This window comes from Orbicella franksi, chromosome 10 (genome assembly GCF_964199315.1).
Source record: "Orbicella franksi chromosome 10, jaOrbFran1.1, whole genome shotgun sequence".
NCBI classification, from domain to species: Eukaryota; Metazoa; Cnidaria; class Anthozoa; order Scleractinia; family Merulinidae; genus Orbicella; species Orbicella franksi.
In genome coordinates, this window is record NC_138154.1 from 11207851 (window position 1) to 11227811 (window position 19961).

The window sequence follows — 19961 nt, forward strand, 5'->3', positions numbered from 1 at the left end:
CGATGTCACGGTAATCAATACATGTGATTTTTCTGCCCGAGTCTTCCTCAAACACAAATCCAAAATTGTGGCTGAAATGGCGGGAACAACAAGTGGGTGGCCACGTGGGTCCAGTTAGACCCATATTAGCGTGTGCTCAAAGTTGCACTGAATTGAACGTTTCTGCCGCCGGTGATATTGTTGTGTTTTCAAATTTCTCCGTCGAAGTGTAGACAGAAAACATTTTATCTGTTTTCTAGTGTGGACGGCAAACATTTGATGGGTTTTCAGAGTGAAAATGCCATTTTCAGATTTTTCCAGAGTAGTGCGGACGAGATCCAAGTAAACTGTAAGAAGTGTTTTCATCATAAGTGACGACCGCACTACCAATAATTACAAAATGGGAGCAAATGGCTTGATATGTCCGAACAGGTGATAAAAGGGAAAACAGAGACTGTTAACTGTTGAATATTACGGAATTCTGTTGCAGCCTGGTGCAGATGGTGAGAGTCACATTCGGGTTGGTAAACTGAACATGGTGGACTTAGCTGGGAGTGAAAGGCAGGCCAAGACTGGTGCTGCTCCTACTTACAACGGTGTGATAAATTAATTCATCAAAACTATAACATTTTTATTTTCATTTTGGGCGACGTTTCGTCAACGAATAGAAAAGTGCTGTTATGGTTGAATCCCACTGTTCCCCGACGCTAAGAAAACAACGGCATAGGCATGAAATCTTTCTACTACCAACTGCTGTTAGTGTGTTAAGTTCCTTCTGTGCTGTTATTGTGTAGCTGGCGTTTTCTTGTCTTTTCATGGTAGGGAGAGAGACTCAAGGAAGCTACTAAAATCAACCTATCACTTTCTGCACTCGGTAACGTGATATCTGCGTTGGTAATTAAACCGCCGCGTGAATTCTGTTTGTAGATTGAAGTAAAGGATATGAGTCAGTTCCAGATGTCAAAGAAAACAAACAAACAAACAAACATGAAGAAACTTAAACCAATAATAATAACAGCAGCAACAGCATCAAGACAAACAAACCAAACTAACAAACAACAAACAAGCAAAACAAAATGGACCTGCTTTCAATATGGAGTGAACTTCAGTGTAATAGATGAACGTTGTCTCTATTAGAAAGCGACAGTTAACCGTTAATTTTATTTATCCTGTCAAAAGTTAATTTTATGCAAAGCATTTAAATAAGCGGTCCTTACTGTTTTGATCACCACTTTTAAACGCACAAGAGAGAAAGAATTATGAATTAGTATTTTGAATATATTTTGGGGAATGGTCAGGGATGTTCGGTTCTGTACGATTGGTCGGAGTAGGCCTGTTAGATATTGTTTTGAAATTGTCTGTCCCTACGCTTAAAGTAAATGGTCTATCTTAAGCGATCACTTAATTTACTGCTTTCTTGTTTAGGTGGATGGCAAGAGTACTCATATTCCTTACAGAGATTCCAAGCTAACAAGATTGCTACAAGGTGAATTGAATGATAAATGCATTCTTAACGATGAAAGAAGTCATTAACAAGAATTGCCAAATTCGGGGATGTTTGCTAAATATACAAGTATTATCAGTCGCGGCAATAGTGTATATTTGTTTTGTTTTTGTTTCGTATTGTTTTGTTTGTTTTTTCTTTGCCGACGAAATTTGGTCTTTCTCTGTTGTGAGCAGATTCTCTGGGAGGTAACGCAAGGACGGTTATGGTGGCCAACATAGTAAGTGTTCTGTTCTTTTTCTCATAATGGCTGGTTTGCAGTGTCACTCCGTCAAAGATAAAAATCGTAACCATTCAATAAATGAAGTCAAGAAACTGGGATATGATAGATGACTGATTTATAAACAACCTCGCCAAGATTTAGGTTCGTGCAGTTTTTCATTCGCGCGTTATACGGAAAAGTGTTTCACTCAAGTTTATGGAGCTTTATATGGAATCGCCATGTTTGTGCCCCTCGGAGAGACACAAACATGGCGGCCGTAAAGTAACAGAAACATCGGTCCTTGGGTTTTGCCAATGAAATGAAACGTTATTACTCTAGAGCTCTGACACATTGAAATTAACACTTCTTATAGAGCAAGAACTGTTTAGTTACTGAAAACTTGACCAATAACTCATCTTTTGACCTAGTCAAGAGTCTTCTCGGGCCGCCATTTTAATGTCACGCAACGCATAAACTTGGAAATTCAGACGTGCTCTATTACATACTGAGGAACCCTGTCGGACTTAAACGTGGCAAAACGTCAAGTTATTAGAGGGTCCTACATCTGATGAAACGAAAACTACACAAGGATTGGTAATTTCTTATTTTGGAAAATGATGACGTCACATTCGCCTTAATCACAGTCCGCCATGTTGGATTCAACGTCACCATTTTTCGCATGAAAGCGAGGCCACGCGTGTCGAAACATCATGGCTGAGTCAGCGAGTACTTTGATTTCTTCAGAGTTTTGGTACTGCAATTTGGTGGACATACCGACAACAATATTTACCTGTGACAGTGACAGTGTATATTGGCTCGGGGAAGTCTACAACAGCAGGAGAGGATGACAGTTCCGGTTGGACCTCCACAGAACTTTCCTCACCAGAAGCTTGGCCGAAAGTTGATGCTATGGATTAAAATGAAAAACATAAAAATACTTCTGATTATTTTACGATTTTAACCAAGGAATGTTTAAAGAGATACCGACAACAATATTTACCTGTCACAGTGACAGGGGACGATGGCACGCTTACATCAAACAATCGTACTCGTGCACGCGGTGGTTCTCGCTTTGTCGGAGATTTTCTTTTCCTGGGTGATCTTGACCAGCAAAAAATACTCGGAACTGCATGCTTCTCCAGAACACGCTTCCCCGTTAAAGTTGTCTGAAAATCCACTTCCTTAAAGTGTACAGAACATACTCTTGTGCTGTTTGTTATCTGTAGATGGACCAGATCATAATAATTAATGTAAATACATGTGCGCGACAATGACATCGATAACCTAACCAACTTACCTGGACACTTTTGCCCACGTCTCGCCGTATTTTGACAACCCACTGCTTTCGAATGGCTTCATCACTGGGAAATTGGTGAAAGGTATGATTTGGAATATTTTTAGCGCGATTATTTTTACATTGCGGCACGCAACAGTGATCTCCGTTGGGCATGATTGCAGATGATCGCCTTGTCTCCTCGATCGCCGGAAGTTGACTTTACACGCGTGGCCTCGCATTGGTGTGAAAAGTACATGACGTCCATCCAAGATGGCTGCTGTGCGATAAAGGCGAATGACAACCGGCAATAGATAGTTGAGACTTCAGCTCAGCACTGAGGTTGAGCTTTAAGAGCGGTATCTTCTGTGTTAGTTTCCTGAATTCGGCAAAACTGTGTTTTCCGTGACAGTCGATAAGTTTATTTTTATGTTGTTCTTGCAGGGTCCGGCAAGTTATAATTTTGAGGAGACAATAACGACATTAAGGTACATGTACTTTATAAAAAGGACGCAAAAATTGGAGTTCAATTCAAACCTTTTAATTTTAAAATCGAACGAGCTCGAGCTCGATCAGTAATCATGAGTAACTGGACCGAGTGGAGTACATTTCGTAGTGGTAATAGGACTGAGTGAAGTCCAATTCGGTCTGGAATCACAAAATCGGACGACCGCGCAGCGGGAGTCCGATATTGTTTATCACGAGTATATGATTACAGACCGAATTGGACGACACGAAGTGTTATTACCAATTAATCATAAAAATTACAATTTCCGAGAAAAGAAGAATAGCCAAGTTATGAAAGAAAGGGAAAATTTGCATTGAAAGACTGACAAATTAGGCGTAAATTGCTGAATGTCACTCTGAAATTTAGCTATAACTTTGAATGTGATTGGTTGATTTAAACTACAACTTTGAATGTGATTGGCTTATAGAACTGTCCAATAACAAACTGTCCAATAACAACTTGGCAAGTGAATTAGTGGAAAATAGGAGTTTTTTAAACCAATCACAATCGAGAAAATTGGGATTTTTATGATTAACAATTACAATTTCCTCAAATGTGATTGGTGCATAAACGGCTGTATTTTGCTCTAATTAATCTGCAAAGTTGTAATCGGACACCTGTAAATCAGACAGTTACATGAGCCAATCATTTTGAGTCCTCTCCACTAAATTCGCCTATCACAACATTGATTACAACTATTATAGTAACCATTTCAAGAAACTGACTTTGTAAAATTGTGCAGGTGAAGTCTCCAGTGGTGACTGTTTTGAAAGGAACTAAACTGCCATTTTGAAAGCTATTCTCCATATTTTTATTACAATATTTAAAACGACTATTAAAAGCTCTTTTTCAAATGAAACTTTCACTTTTGTGGGAAACTGTAATAGTTTTGATTGATTGGTAACAGGACATCGTGTCGTCCAATTCTGTCTGTAATCATACTTGTGATTAACAATCGGACTTTTAATAATTTTCAGTCGCATGATTACAGACCGAATTGGACTCCACTCAGTCCTATTACCATCAGTAGGGACTTTAAGCAAAGACAACGCGGACGGCGACGGGAACGCCATGAGATCAGGGAAAAGCCAAAAGGTCCACTGCGCATGACTGGCGGGAAACAAGTTGACGTTCTGCGTTCGGGCCCGACGTGAGTGAAGCACATTTCGCGTTGTCTGAAAACGTGAGTTTTCGCTTTCGTTTCCTCTGCTGTGTCAACGCTAAATAACCCGTGTTACTAATTTCGAGGAACTTTAATGCTTGTCTTCTCTTGTTATGTGACATATTTCATTTTAAAGAAACGTTGCGAAATCTGAATTCAACTCAAGCCGGTCGGCGAACATGTGAGTACCGTGAAATATCTTTTTGAAAGCTTATGTAAATAAAGACAACTTACACGAATTTCAATCGAAATTTTTCCTTTCCAGAAGTACTCAAATGTCAAATGGCTCATTATGGTGAAATTCTAACACATTTAAAAGGGTAGACACCATTAAAACTTGCGTAGCTGTTTCCATTTTCAGTCGTAAGATCAGTGGTTTACCTAGATCTTTATCAGTCGGCACACTGATCTGTCGCGCCAGTCTGATTAAACATCTGCTGATAATAAGTTCATTTACTTCATTGTACAGCTCAGCGAGAAGGGGCAAGTTGCGTTTGTGGAAGCGAAATTCGGACCGGCAATCATAAGGTTGGTCGAGATCATTCGACCGGTTTAAATCGTACAAGAGTAGAAGTTCGTCATCGTTTAACACACCTTCATCGTGATTATCAAGAGTTGATTGCGAACTTCTTTCAATGAAGTCATCCTAGTTCATCCTGATAAACAGAGGACGAATAATGTCAATAAGCTTGACAGTGCGGAAACCGCGGTTTCGGACGGTGCTGCTTAATGTTTGTGAATTCCTGCCACAACGGCCTTCTCTCCCCAGCCTTCTCACAGGTTTCGGCGTCCCCGTTGCCGTCCGCGTTCCCGCTGCTTAAAGTCCCTATTAATATTGGTAACACAACATCACGTCATCCAATTCAATCTGGATTAGCAAATCAGACTCTCGCTTCACGGTCGTCCGAGTTTGTTAATCACTCGTATAATTACAGTCCGAATTGGACTCCTCTCGGTCCTATCACCATTAGAAATAGGCACGCAGAGAACCAATTACGATCAAGAATTTTGTCTTAGATACGGTTATGCGCTGTAGTGTCCCGTTACTCGCGAGCAATACTGTGTACTTTCTGCAGTTTTCATGATTGTCATTTATATTGATTGAACTTAATTAATCAAGCCGTTTTTCTTTGTTGATACAGATATGCAAACCGCGCCAAGAACATCAAAAACAAGCCCAAGATTAACGAAGATCCTAAGGATGCCTTGTTGAGAGAGTTTCAAGAGGAGATTGCAAAGTAAGAGAAAAGTTCCCAGTAATACACAACTAAAATCTGGATTAAAATCTGATAGCATTTTCAAGTGACATCACTGAGTCAGTGAGTAAGTGCTTTACTTGAAGAGACAATTTACGGATCGAGAGATTAGAATGAACATTCGGGACCTTTAGATTGTACTACGAGTACAAGATTGACTGCGAATACGATTTTCAAATTTCAAACCAGTGACGTTTCCAGAGTTCTCTCTCTTCATGTTGGTTTTAGGAAGAGAAGGCTATGACGGGATCAATTCCAAACATACACGTCGTTCCAACTCAGATTTATCGACAATCGGTAAATTGATAGATAAATCAGTAGGTAAAACGTTGTTGATGCGTACTGCCAAATTAAGGACGTACGCGCTAATTGTCATGTTCTGCGTATCCTTACTGCGCACGCAAATTCACACGCCACGTCATGCATGAGAGCGCTCGCTAAGTAATAAAATGAACAATTATGATAGTTCAGATGGCCATTGCTATAACTTTGCCTGGATTTAACGATGTTGGACGTTAGGTGACCCCTACTTTACTTTCCAGAAACAGTTTTATTTACATTTATCTCTACATTGTCCAAAAATGAACGAAAAATCAATGTGGGAAGTTAAAAAAATTTCAAGATTTCTGTCCACGGGACATCGAATCCTGCCATCTTGCGGCTGCAAGGCTCGTGAAACTGTGGACGCTAAATGCGAATTTGTTCTTTAAGGAACCTCACCAGTTGACTAAGTTCACTTAATAGGTCCACTTAAACACTATTTGGCGGAGAACATTTCACTTCAAAGATCTAATTGGAATATTTTGGGGCTTACAGACATTGTGGCCTTATTCGCTAACGAAGCCCGATTTTTTGCGATTTAGCGTGTTCTTCCGGGCATGTTCTCTCCAAAACGAAGTCGGTGACGCCCCATTTTTTTTTTTTTTTTTTTCACATTTCTGGCATAGCTAACTCATCGTCTTATAATGGTAAAAGTCTCAGAAAAAAATCAACGTTGGAAAATTTTCCCGCGAACGTCCTTAATACCGTCCTGAACGCTAAAACTTGACTCAGTTTACGGCTAACCACCGAAACAACAACATGGCGGCGCCGTTTTTGATAGCACATGGCAAAACTCCCCCCGCGGGGATTAATGGGTAACAATATGAAAACCGCACGCAGCGCGGGCTCTTCGCGGCGAAAACTGCAACAGAAACAATGTTCCTAAACTCAAAACAAGTTCCTAATACAAAGGCAGCTCATGGGATGACATGCCTATGTGACGCTATGATGTGAAGCCTGCAAACTAGAATTGAAAAGTTGTTCTCGTACTCAAATATTAAGTGCCCTATTATGTTTAAAAGGTGCCTCATTTCAAAGTGTCTTCCATAAAGCTGGTGTTTTCAAATTCCACCGGTTTAATAAAAACTTCGTTTTCGTGACGGATTAGTGTGGACGGTAGGCCTGACCGTGGCAATAAAGCTGCGTTTTTAAATTTCTCCGGTGCAGTGTGCACGGGGCTTAAGAAATCCATGCAAAATGGTTGGAAGCCACAGTTTGACGTTGTCCCAAGCGTCGTTTGACCGGGGTGCGCCTCCCGCACACTTAGCTTCAAGTTTTAATTGGTTGACTGCTATATGATACTGAACTGGTCTGACTCAATTACTTTATTTACAGGTTAAAGAGAGAGCTGGAAAGGCGCGGTGGCGGTGGAGGAGGAGAAGGATCAAAGAAGGCAAAGAAAAGAAGACAAAGGGAAAATGGTGAGGATTGCAGGAGCATCTTGAGAAAGATGTACTACTTAAGGAGTAACGTCACGGCGACAAAATTTTGAAAAATTTCTATTTTGTTATTGGTCATAATCATCTTGCTCAGTCCTTCACGCCCTTGTCTATCAGTTTCGATTTAATTATTTCTCCTCTTGTGTCGTTGCTCCTTAGGGCCGATTTACACGATACGACTTTGTCGCATGTGGCAAGTTTACGACAGGCCACGACATGAATTGTTTCGTGTAAATCAAACCTACAACTCGCTTACGACTGTTGTGCACGTCAAAAAAATTGTCGTAGGATTTTAAAACATGTTTTAAAACGCTGCGAGAATCGTAGCCGAAATGGATAGAAAATGACGTATTTTGTGACAAATTGCTACTGAGTAGGGGAGGAAGGAGACGTTTTTTTTGCGTCAAAATGGCGGACGAAGTTGTTGTTGACTGATTCACATGAATTCGTTTCTCGAAAAGTATTGAACGGATTAAAGCGAAAAACATCTCGTTAGAGAGTTTTTTCAAAGCGCAGGACAGCTAAAATATTTGTTTACCATTTGTTAGAACTTTCGCTCCGTGAATCCCGGTGCAAATTTTCACATATATAATTTTGTAAGTGAAAATGTTGTGCGCGTGTAAATGGTCCTAAGTCATGTCGTAGGCCTGTCGTAAGCTTGTCGCATGCGTCAAAGTCGTACCGTGTAAATCGGTCCTTAGAAAACTATTATCTTGATCCTACCTGTAATGGAGCATATTTTCGGTATTGGACTGGAACTAGCTTGCAATTGAGGCTCATGCGGGAGAATATCTTTCTTCAAAAGACTCCCCGCATTAGTAAAGAATTGGTTCATGCTTAGTGTGCGTATATCGAGTTATGGATGCACGTGGGAAGTTATGAGAGCACGAAAGAAGCGTAAGAGTTGCTCGAGGCGATAACCGAGATCAACTCTAGCTTCTTGAGTGCGCTCCCAACTTCCCAATTAGTGCATCCATAACTCGATATACGCACAGCTAAAAGCATGAATCAATTCTTTTAAAACATGGCGACAACATATTGGGCGCTAAAACATGTTTTATTTGTGATTGACTACAAAGTTCTCACAATGCACGGTGAAGGAAAACAATGGTCATTAGGATCCTAACACGCCACAGTCAGTGGAATGAAAACGCTTAACCTGGTTTCTAAAATTGTCAATGAAAAATTCGCTTCGATTTAATTATAATGAAAATGTATGCAAACAAAGTCAAAAATACTTGTTGAAAATGTAGACAAACAAAGTCAAAATACTCAAGTTTAAGTAAACCTCTTAGCTTGGCAAAAGTCAAAGGCACGAAGTAGAGTTTGGATTGTTCAAAATAATATTATTTTCACATTGCCGAAACTTAAACGAAAGGAACTTGCACTAAACTGGACGGAAATTTTGCAGCTATATTGAAAATGCACACGTCATGTTATATACGCACGGCCGTGCGTACATAGAGATTTCGTTCATGATGGCTCAATAGGAATTAGGTAGGACTAGCCCGCGCGCTATGTTATAAAGAGATTTCGTTCATGATGGCTCAATAGAAATTAGGTGGGACTAGTCCGCGCTATGTTACAGCCTTAGTTGCAAGCTAGTCCCAGTCAAATACAGGGAATATTGATATTTGCCATTAGGAAGTAATTTTGTGCGGCAGAGAAATGATTGAAAATATCCCCTCATTGGTCTTTTAATCCAAATGTGATCAGCATCTAATTTTGCTGTCCATGGTAATATATTGTTATGCAAAAGGTGATGAGAAATACGAGATTCATTCACTACAGTACACGCGGTGCAGTACAGAGAAACGATAACAGCGTGCGCTTTTTCAACGCACATTTAAAAAAAAAAAAAAAAAACTGCAGCAGAAACGCGTTTGTAGTTTGTGTGTTTGTTCGTTTGTTTCTGTTATTGTTATTGTTACTGCTGCTGCTGCTGGAAGCTTTGTACCGTTTTTACCAACTACAGTATCTGAGAATCTGAAAACCTGAAAAGGGTGTTGTATTGAAGGTGTTTTATTGTTTGGTTCTATATTCTTGTCTTGTTTTGTTTTGTTTGCCTTTTAAGGCTCTATCGTCGAAGAAGAAGACGAAGAAGGCGAGGAAGGAGAATCGAAGAGTACAGAAGATAAAATCAAGCTTGAACAAGCCAAGCTTGAAGAAGACAAGAAATCTCTGCAGGATAACCACACAATGATGGCCGAGGTGTGCATCCACCACGCGCTGATTTATTTCTCGTTCACCTGTGAACATGCACTGTGTTTCTATCGAGTTTTAGTATAAATCTACTCTCGCCGGTTCTATCACCAATGCCGTTCTCTGATTGGCTACGCTACTCTCTATCTATTCTGTGTTATAGTTCACCACTAAATTTTCTCCGATTCTTATTGGTTTAATTAATCACGTGACGCGATAGTGCTCATCCGCGGAGAGACACCATCAGCCCATAGTGCCCGTCCGAGGAAAATACCCGGATGGATAGTGCTCGTCCGTGAAAATGTTTCTGTAAATAAGCGCGCTAATAGAAAATAAACAATTCAAATTGTATTCAGTGGATTTCTGACTGCTTTCTTTTTCAAATTTATATTTGGCTTTCACGGCTGGCATCTAAAAAAGTTGAAAATGATTCAATATGATTTTTGAACTGGCGCGCGGAAGAAAATTTAGTGGTAAACAATAAAGACAATAGAGTGTTTATGTCTCGGAACTATCGGTCTGAGAGTTGCCCCTTGGAAATTTGATGTTCTTAAAACTAGTATATTTATTTTAAGAACATCAAATTTCCGCGGGGCAACTATCAGCCGATAGTTCCTCAACAGAAACACTCTATTGTTTAAATAGATAGTGAGTAACGTAGCAGTGTGCCCTTGTAAACAAAATAACGGCCGCTTCTTGGCGTTTTCGAAGTGTCTGTGAAGAGGATTGAGATAAAGTTTTGAACGAAGGGTAGATTTATACTAAAACAATTAGATTTTCGCTCTCGATTTCTATCTATAATCCCCAGCTAAAACTGAGGAATATCTGAGTGATATTTCCCATTTTTTAAAACTGTGCGTCTTGCAAAAATTAATCAAAGGATAATAAACACAATAGCCTCTATTTGGCGCGAAAATATGCTCAGTTTTCCCCGAGCTACGTTCTCGGAAAACTGTTTCTTTCTCGAAACAGATAATGTCCGCGGACAAATTTTGGAGCATATTTTCGCGCCAAATGGAGGCTATTGTTTATTTAACACAAGAATTTTTCAGTTGATACCACTTTTGACTATTACTTATTCTCTACTTTTCTTTTTTTAAGGAAAAAGAGAAACTCATGGGTGAAATTCAGAAGAGGGCGCAGCTGTTGAAAAAGCAACAAGAAGCACAATCTGCTTTAAAATCAAAAATCAAGGTAAGTTGATTTATAACAACGGTAACTAAAAGTGGAATGGGATCGTTTTCTTCTGAGCTTTTGGTTAATGTCATATTAATTATATACTAAACTTACAAGATAAGGCCTGTACACGAGGGTTAAGGCATCTTGTTAAAGACTTGTTTCTGTGTCTTTTTTTCTTAAAAGATGATGGAAAGCAAATTACTGGTTGGAGGGAAGAGCATTATCGACAAAACGTCTGAACAAGAACGGGCGCTAGAGGAACGAAGAAAACAGATCGCTGAACAACAGGTAATGACATGTACTAGCTACCGAGCTCGCTAATCTCGCTTTCCTCTTTCAGGATAACACTGAAATGCCTCTACATAATTATATAATTATCACGCATGGCTTTATTAAAATTAGAACCTTCTTTTGAATAGAAGAATCAATTGTAATCCCGATCAACCCCAGCAAAAAGGGGCTCAAATTCGAGCTTTAAGTTATTTCGCTCCAATAATACCCAACCCTGTTTTCCTTAGAGAAAAGTACAATTTTTTCCAGAACTTTCTTTTTTCTTTATAATTCTGTCCAATTTACCTATTTAAGTCTCTATAACGAGCAAACTTTGGGCCGATAAACGATCTTATGCATTTTTGCCAAAAATACAGAGGATTAGGTTGTGCTTTTCTTTAACCCTTCAACGCCCAAATTTTCTCGAAAAATGCCGTTTTTGACCGTGAAATCAGTTATTGTGGCTGCCATGACGCTAAATGGGCCTTAGTTTTGCTGAAAACTGCTTTTTTTTTTAACCAAAAAGGTAGATTTCCCGAAGATTAGGTACAAAAGTGTACAATATTGTAACTTGGTGCATGCTCATAAGCCAGAATTTTGGACTTTTGGTCATTTTACCACCATTTTGCACCAAAACTGTTAACGTTGTTTTTCAATTTGCTACGTCAAATGCCGTCGATATCCAAAGTCGACCGTTGTGCGGATAGATCTATCCTAGCTCCACTATCTGCTTATCAAGAATATCTGGTGACATTTCAATTCAGGTGATACAAAGAGCACGACCACTCAGGACTGTGTATATGCGTGCTTGGCAGTCAAAGGGTTAACGGCATTTTTTGTGAAATTTGGGTGTTAAAGGGTTAATATTTCCACGATTCTTATTGTTTCAATGTTGTATCGATGTTGCTCGTTTGTTTACCGCGATACCAAACTATTCTCTTAAGATTCCTTTCACATTTGTCAAAATTCTCTCTTTGTCTCTAAATTCTATTTCATTTTTAGCGCCGTGAAAGAGAAATGCAACAAAAGCTTGAGGAGAAGGACGAAAACACCCTGGAAATAAAAGAAACGTTCACATCGCTTCAACAAGAAGTGGATAGCAAAACTAAGAAGCTGAAAAAGGTGAAAAAAAAAAGGTTAATAAAATACAGTCTCTCTTTCTCGAGTGGCCATCGCTTCAAAGATTCAGATATCACACAATACATTTGATATTAGCTATAGGGACGGTCAGTGAATGCAATGACTATCATCGAAGAATCCACTGGTGATGCAAGACTTTGAATTACATTTTGTACTCAGCGGACTAGAGGAAAATAATAAAACAAGCAGAAAATCGCAAACCACACTGAGAAAAATGTCTGTGTAGCAGTCACTTCGACAGCGCAAGAGCACAGGGGAGCATTTCAAGAGCGTTGAATACGTAGGAAAGGAAAATCTAGTAAAGTAGCGTAGAAAGCTAACTTGTTAGTCTGAAATCTGTCTTGCAGTTGTTTGTAAAGTTACAAACCATTCGGTCAGAGATCTCTGACCAGCAAGAAGCGCATATTCAAGAAAGGCAAGAGTTAGAGCAAGCACTGGAAGATCTGACAAGGGAACTGAAACTAAAGTGAGTTACAAACTAAAGCTTCAGTTTTATAACACGTCTAGTTAGTCCAGGGGTCCGTTTCTTGAAGGTCGCGAAAAGACTTCGCACTCGGAAAGCCATAGCAAAATCTTAAACCTTATGATTACAGAGCTGTTTTATTCACATATTCTTAATATGAACAGATTCCGTTCATACAAGAAGTTTTTAGATACAGATTAATTTTTAAAATGGCTTTCCGGGCCCGAAAAATTTCCGGGGCTTTCAAGAAACCGATTCCAGGTCTTGAGAATAAATGAGCTGAGGTTTTGTTTAGAGTTGCCACAGGTCAGGAATTGTTCAGGGGAAAAAAACCTTTAATGTCGGGGAAAAGTCAAGGGTTTTATCTTGAGTTACGAAAAAAATTACATTTTGAAGGTAAGTCAGTAAAATCTGAAATAGTTTAGCATGGCTGATTCAATTCCATTATAGGCTGGAAGAAACATTTCGGGTTACTGTGATGTTACTGAAGTTTTTCCCTAATGAGGGACAATTTGATATTTATATTCAGGTGAAAATCAGGGAATTTTGAAAACTGATGTCTGTGGTAAACATATTTGTTAAAGTAGCCTGTCAATTCTTCCCAAGATAATTTTTATGGAATCCTTGTTTCACAAGCTATTTGACGTGATTATTTCCTTTCTTTCTTTTGTAGAACGTTAATAATAGAGAACTTCATTCCTCCAGACGAGAAAGTCAAATTAACAAACAGAGCGAGTTACGATGAAGAGAACGAAGAGTGGAAGTTAAAACCTTCTTCTCAGAATGGCAGGTGATGGACACTTTGTTGACTCGTACACAAATTCCTATTCCTTTTTTTTTTTTTTTTTTTTTTTTTTTTTTTTTTTAATAAAGTACGTTGTAGAGTGATACTGGGAAAGGTTTTGTTTTGATTGCTTTGTATTTTCATTTAAAGAACCTTAGTCAGTCTCGATGCCATCGAAATTATTGATATTACATGGTGAAGCGAAATCGTATTGCTTTCCTGTAACTTGTGTTCCTAAAAGTACGTTTAATCATCTTTAGTGGTTATGTTTCGACTTGCTCCGAATAAAATATAATAGCCAAACTCTCGCTTGTTAACAAAAACAAAGGTGTGGCTGACTAGGGTCCTTTAAGAGTGAATAGCGGTACTCCTTGTCGTTTCTTGTTAACAGCCGCTTTGGCCAATGTCCCTGTACACTGCAAGTAGTCTCTCTTTTGCTCGAAAATCCGTGGGGAAGAACGCAAATCGAGTGAACGTGCGAGCGTGACTGCGTTGCGTTCTTCGTTGCGGTCTTCCCCACGGATTTTCAAGCAACAGAGAGACTGCTCGCACTCTAATGCCCCTGTGACTTTCCCCTTTTTAAAAAATCACATAAAGTTTACCCGGTTCAATATTATCCTTTTGATTCACGTTCTACTGATTGCTTTTTGTTGTGGCTTGTTATGTTGACTAGTTCTAATGTTGCACGTTGTATTGAGCAGCCAGCAAGCTATGGCCAAAAGACCAGTATCAGCTGTTGGGAACAGGCGACCCATCACCGAGTACGCCAAAATGGCGGCGGCTATGGGCGGACACATGAGATACAAGGTACCTACACCTATCAGCCAAACAGCCCGTCATTTCGTCTTGTTAAAAATTACCCTCGTGATGTAACTTAATTCCCTTTAACGTGACTTCATTGCGAGGTTATATCCAGGAATGTTACTCAGTAACTCAAACACATATTGGACACCGTTGTGAAATGCAAAAGATTGTTCTCTAATCTTGCACGTCTTCGCTGTGAATAAAGTCGTAGAAACGTTACGTGAGTCATCAGCTCAATGCCTTCAGTCTTCAATATCACAAGATGGCAATATTTAACATAACTGATTGATAACTACTTATTAACCGAGAGTGAGGTCTTTACGGGAAAATCTCCAACCGAGACCTTGCCGTGTTGACCGAGCGATAGAGGGGCGAAAGAGGCGAAACATTAAGGGTCTTGGGGAAACAAAACTAACTGTTTCCCGGGTAGCCAGTCATTTAGTGTTTTGTAATACCTCCCAACTCAAAAATAATAATAATGAGGAAAAAAAACTGTGAAAAATCATTTGTTTGAGGCCGGCTGGCACACAAATTTGCCGCAGTTTCAAGGAGCACGACCTGATCACATGCGAGTCGAAAGTTCAAGTTGTTCTTTCCCTAGGGAGTTAGTTAGTTTTGACCACGGTACGTGACACATTCTCATCCAATTGGAAAACGTATTTGAGTGGGGAGGTATAACAACATAGAATATGTCAATGTGGCTAGAGCTTATGAAGCACGTTCAAATCCTGTTGATGGGAATTTATGATTAACCTGCAATGAGATTTTTGTGAAACTTTGCCTATTGATTGTTTATATTATAGGAACTTAAATTTTGAAATAAAAATGAGGGGTCCCCATGTTCGTTTAGGAGCAACAGCACCTTGTTTATACCCATATAAATCCTAATAGTAGCACCATGATTGTATTCAAGATTGCTTGCTAAATTCACGTTTCTGACAATTGCTTTTTGTTCTACACTGAGAATTGTTCCATATTTATTTTACACAGAGAAATTTATTACTCAATTCAAAACTACAGAAAAAAATGATAGGTCACCATACTCGTTTGCGAGAAAATGACGATTTACCTCTATGGCGAGGTCCAGCTGTAAAGAAAAAGCCGCCATTTTTTAATTCGCGCGCGCTAATCACGCGTGAAATTATGCGCAGTAGGGATGCGCAATGCAACACTGGGGAATGACGTTAAGCGGCCTTCACACGCAAACAAAGGTTGGCAAACTCGTGTTGGCAAACTCAAGTTGGTGTGTGTGAACGGCTCTAAAACAGTCTCCAAACACGTTTGTAAACTGTTGGCGGCAAATAGAACTTGTCTCTATTCTCGCCAACTATTTCACTAACTTTTTCGTGTTGGTAAACTCGTATTTGACGTGTGAACGATTGGCAAACAACTGTCAACCAATCAAAACACGCGCTCTATTCACGTGATTCATTTGCGTGACACTTCACAAAATGGCGGACGCAAGTCAAGATGAACTTGGGGCCACTTCAAAATTTATGGAAGAGGTTCACAATTGTCCGGCTGTTTGGGACGTTTTATCTGTAGTCTACAAAGATAGTAAAAACAAACGAAAGAAAATGGAGGAGCTAGCAGACAAACTGAGTTTCGTCCTAACCTTTCTCGCTTTCTGTGTCTTCTCTTCTCTTCTTCTGTTCCATTGTTCTACGTGAGTGCCACTGCACTAAGTCGGCCATGTTGAAAATTACCGTGTGTTGTGATTTGACGCGAGTTTGACGTGTGAAGGAACGAGTTTGCTAAATTTTGGAAGTTCGCCAACACGAGTTAGCCAACTTAAGATTGCCGTGTGAAGACAGCTTAAGACCCTTCACTCCTGTTGTTGTTTGTGTTTGTTGTTGTTCTTTTAGTCACGTTCAAACGATATTAGCAGTGAATGATGTTACATATTTATATTTAGCAATATTAGCAATACATGGGCACCTAACTAGTTTGGTTTCTTATAGTTAGTCAGGTACCTTGTTACCTTTTTTTTTTTTCGTGAAATATACTATATAAAAAGATACTATATTTTAGATGAGGTAGAAATAAACTATTGTTGTTGTTTTCTGTTGTTGTCGTGGTTGTTTTGGTAACGATGCCTGTTGTTTGTTCCTTCCAAGGCTGAGAATATCATCATGATCGAACTAGACATGCCTAACAGGACTACCAGGGATTATGAAGGTCCTGCTGTGGCACCCAAGGTTCAAGCGGCTCTTGATGCTGCTCTTCAAGATGAAGAGGACCTCACCCTTGATGCCGAGTAAGCTACGGAACACTTGGTTGTTTTACTATCAAGGGATGTCAATGCTCAGAGACACCAAAACATTTTGATTCGAGCTATGGTTTACCTCAACTGTAGGTTAATAAAATAATATATAGCTAGTAGCCAACGATCTGTATTAGTGCTTTTTGTGTGCATGTTAGTAGTGATGTATTGACCTTTGTTGTATATTTCTTTCTTTTTTAGTGTTCTTCTCAGTAAAACTAAAGTGAAATCAAAAAGAAGAGACAAGCCTGATCGCAGTGAACGACCGAAAACAGGGTAAGCTGAAAATCAAAATTACTTTTCCGTTGCACTGATTTGAATTTGAAACCTTACCGATCCCTTCAACGCGGTCTCTGATTGGTTGATTTCCACGTGGTTTGCACGGACCGCTTCACAATGAGTTTAATAAACCATATAAAACACAGCGCTTTTCACTGCGTGAAATTTACTAGTTTGCTCTACAACATCGAAAAATGCACGAATCGCGTGTCGTAATTCTGTAACCTTATTTCCTCAGACGGAGGAGTCGAGGCCCACAGCCATCAGGTCAGCAGCAGGGTTCATCGGAGTCTGCGCAATATCCAACTGCAAGAGGCTTGTTAGCTCAACAGAAGAGAGTGTTACCATAGTAACAACAGTGGATATTAAATTATTGCTTTAGTCGATGTACGCTGTATTTAAGGGGGGACGGGGGGGGGGGGGTAGCACGGTAATGCGCTTGTATGGTTTTTTCCAAAAATGAGTGCAAGTTGAATTCGCAAGATACCAAGAAATATTTCACTGAAAAGAAAACAAAGAGCTAAATATAGCTCTTTGATGTTGTGGTCGTTTGGCCAGGTTCGTGCAACAATGTTGCACCCGGCCATGCGCACTAGTTCGATATTCAATACCCAACATGTCGCAACACGTCGCAACAGGGTGGCCAAACGCACCCAACATGTTGCGCCCAACAACGTTGCGATATGTTGTGTTGATATGTTGCGATCGTTTGGCCGGGGCTTGCAAATACTGGGCCAACGATGTTGCGATATGTTGCGTTGCAATGTTGCGATGGTTTGGCCGGGGCTTGCAAATACTGGGCCAACAATTTTGCGTTGAAATGTTGCGACGGTTTGGCCGGGGCTTGCAAATACTGGGCCAACAATTTTGCGTTCAAATGTTGCGATGGTTTGGCCGGGGCTTGCAAGTACTGGGCCAACAATGTTGCGATGGTTTGGCCGGGACTTAACGTCTCTACTGTAGTTTCTAGCTAACCTCCTACGCAGACGTCCTAGATTACGTCACTAGCCACGAGGGTCTGTGTACGAGGCTAGTTAGCTGGTTTGTTATGTCCTTTTCAGTTCCAAGTATTTTTTTTTGTTTTGTTTCCTCTAGATTACTAGCTTATTCTGTTTAGATTTTCCGTCTGTTTGAGAGAAACGTTTTGTGTAGCAAAATGACGGGCGCATTAACGTGCTACAAGAGGAGACCAAGGTATTTATCTTAATCTTCTCTTGGTGTAAAAAGAATATCATTAACATCATCATAATATACTTGTTTTTAGTTTAGAGATCATTACTTCATGTTTCAGTTTACGTGTTATGCCGTGAAATATTTCAGAGACAGTGCAGAAAAGGGAAATGTCTGTCTCGCTGGGTTGGGATTGCCACACATTTCATAACACAATACGGATCGAGTGTAGCGCAGTGGAAGACCGATATCGTCCCGATAGTCCCTAGAAAACCTTGTTAATACGAGATTATGACTAAAAAAACTATTGAAGACGTTTTCACTGACTTTGTTGGGCGATGATAGATGCTGGATACCCGGGGGGGGGGGGGACTTCCATATACAAAGGACGGGGTGTTTGTCGTACCTTTCACGGGTTAAAAAAGCAGATTTGGTAGCTGTTAGGGTGTTCAGTCTGAGAAGGTCCTCAGCGGGAGCTTTTGTGGTACCTTTTAGGGTATTGAGCCCAGTAAATATGACAGATGTTTTGTTTTAGAATTAGTGTCTCTCAGGGCTGGAAACAATTTCAAGCCACGTCCACAAAACAGGATCTTGGTATCTCTTAGCGGTTCTTTTCAAAATTTCCGACGAGCAACCCCCGTCCTTTTTATATGGGAGTCCCCCCGGGGGGCCGGGGGGGTTGGACAGTGGCGAGTTTATACCACAGAAAGAACTTCTTAAAAAGCAGTACGGACTCGATCTTAGTCAGGCTGATTATTTTCTGGATTTGTTGTCCACAAAATGTAATGCAAACACCTCGGACTGAAGTTCACAGGCAACGTCTTTCAGTGCCCTTCCCAAAATTTGTTGTTTTTTTTCTTTCCTCTGGTGTAAACGAGCCGTAGACACAGTTCATGAAATGGTGACTGTCATTTCCTTGCTTCTTCTGTCTCATAGCTCCGTTAAATTTATATAAAGGGTATGTAAAATGTTTCACTGTTAGTCATGTGGGAAGCAATTCATTACGTGTTTTCCCGTCTGCATGAAGTAGTCTAACCCTCAAATTTCGTCACTGTAGCGCTTGTGGCGACAGTTTTACGAGGGAATATTCTTACTGCTCGGGACGAGCTCAGACTGTTTCCTGATTGGACAAAAAAATTGGAGGATTGCCGAAAAGCGTCGGCTTTTCTACACTGAACAGTCAGTGAACCAAACTGTGAAAGCCCTGCATTTGTCATTGAATTTAAGTAAATTTAATTCTTTAAGCTGGATCATTACTTAAAATATTGTATTGCAAATACCAGTAATGAAATGTTCTAACTAGTTATTATAAAATATACTGAGAAAATTGTTACTGTGAAATATGTGTATCAGAGATACTGTGGCAAAAAAAAAAAAAAAAAAAAAACTGAACCTAAACCTTTTAATCACCGGTCTTCTATCGCGAACTCACCAAAAATCAGCCATGTTTTGGATTAACTCCAGTGGCCAGGGGTCCGTTTCTCGAAAGCCCCGGAAACATCTCGGGGCCCGAAAAGCCATTTTCAGTTAATCGGTATTTAAAGACAGAGAGGTGTATACGCCTGAAACCTCTTGTACGGAATGGAACCTCTGTTTATATTAAGAATATGTGAATAAAACAGCTCTGTAATCATAAGGTTTGAGATTTTGCTACGGCTTTCCGGGTGCGAAAACTTTTCGGGACCTTCCTAATCCAGAAACGGACCCCAGGTCCGTAAAGGAAGTTATATTTTCACCAAATTTGTTGCAAAAATTGTTTTTTT

At 39.9% G+C, this 19961-nt stretch overlaps 1 protein-coding gene across 1 annotated transcript in view; it reads left to right on the forward strand.

The window, feature by feature from the left end:
* The window catches only part of LOC145500459 (kinesin-II 95 kDa subunit-like), a 30158-nt gene extending 10200 nt beyond the window's left edge, over positions 1–19958 (forward strand). Inside the window, exons 10-26 of the mRNA XM_081479973.1 lie at positions 470–561; positions 801–873; positions 1405–1465; positions 1660–1703; positions 3403–3446; positions 5771–5866; positions 7541–7626; positions 9719–9855; positions 10948–11040; positions 11209–11313; positions 12298–12417; positions 12783–12901; positions 13572–13688; positions 14384–14489; positions 16604–16743; positions 16951–17025; positions 17267–19958. Coding sequence (XP_081336099.1) covers positions 470–561; positions 801–873; positions 1405–1465; positions 1660–1703; positions 3403–3446; positions 5771–5866; positions 7541–7626; positions 9719–9855; positions 10948–11040; positions 11209–11313; positions 12298–12417; positions 12783–12901; positions 13572–13688; positions 14384–14489; positions 16604–16743; positions 16951–17025; positions 17267–17378 — 1620 coding nt within the window. The 3' untranslated portion in view covers positions 17379–19958. The remainder of the gene's footprint in view (positions 1–469; positions 562–800; positions 874–1404; positions 1466–1659; positions 1704–3402; positions 3447–5770; positions 5867–7540; positions 7627–9718; positions 9856–10947; positions 11041–11208; positions 11314–12297; positions 12418–12782; positions 12902–13571; positions 13689–14383; positions 14490–16603; positions 16744–16950; positions 17026–17266) is intronic.
* The last annotated feature ends 3 nt before the right edge of the window (positions 19959–19961 follow it).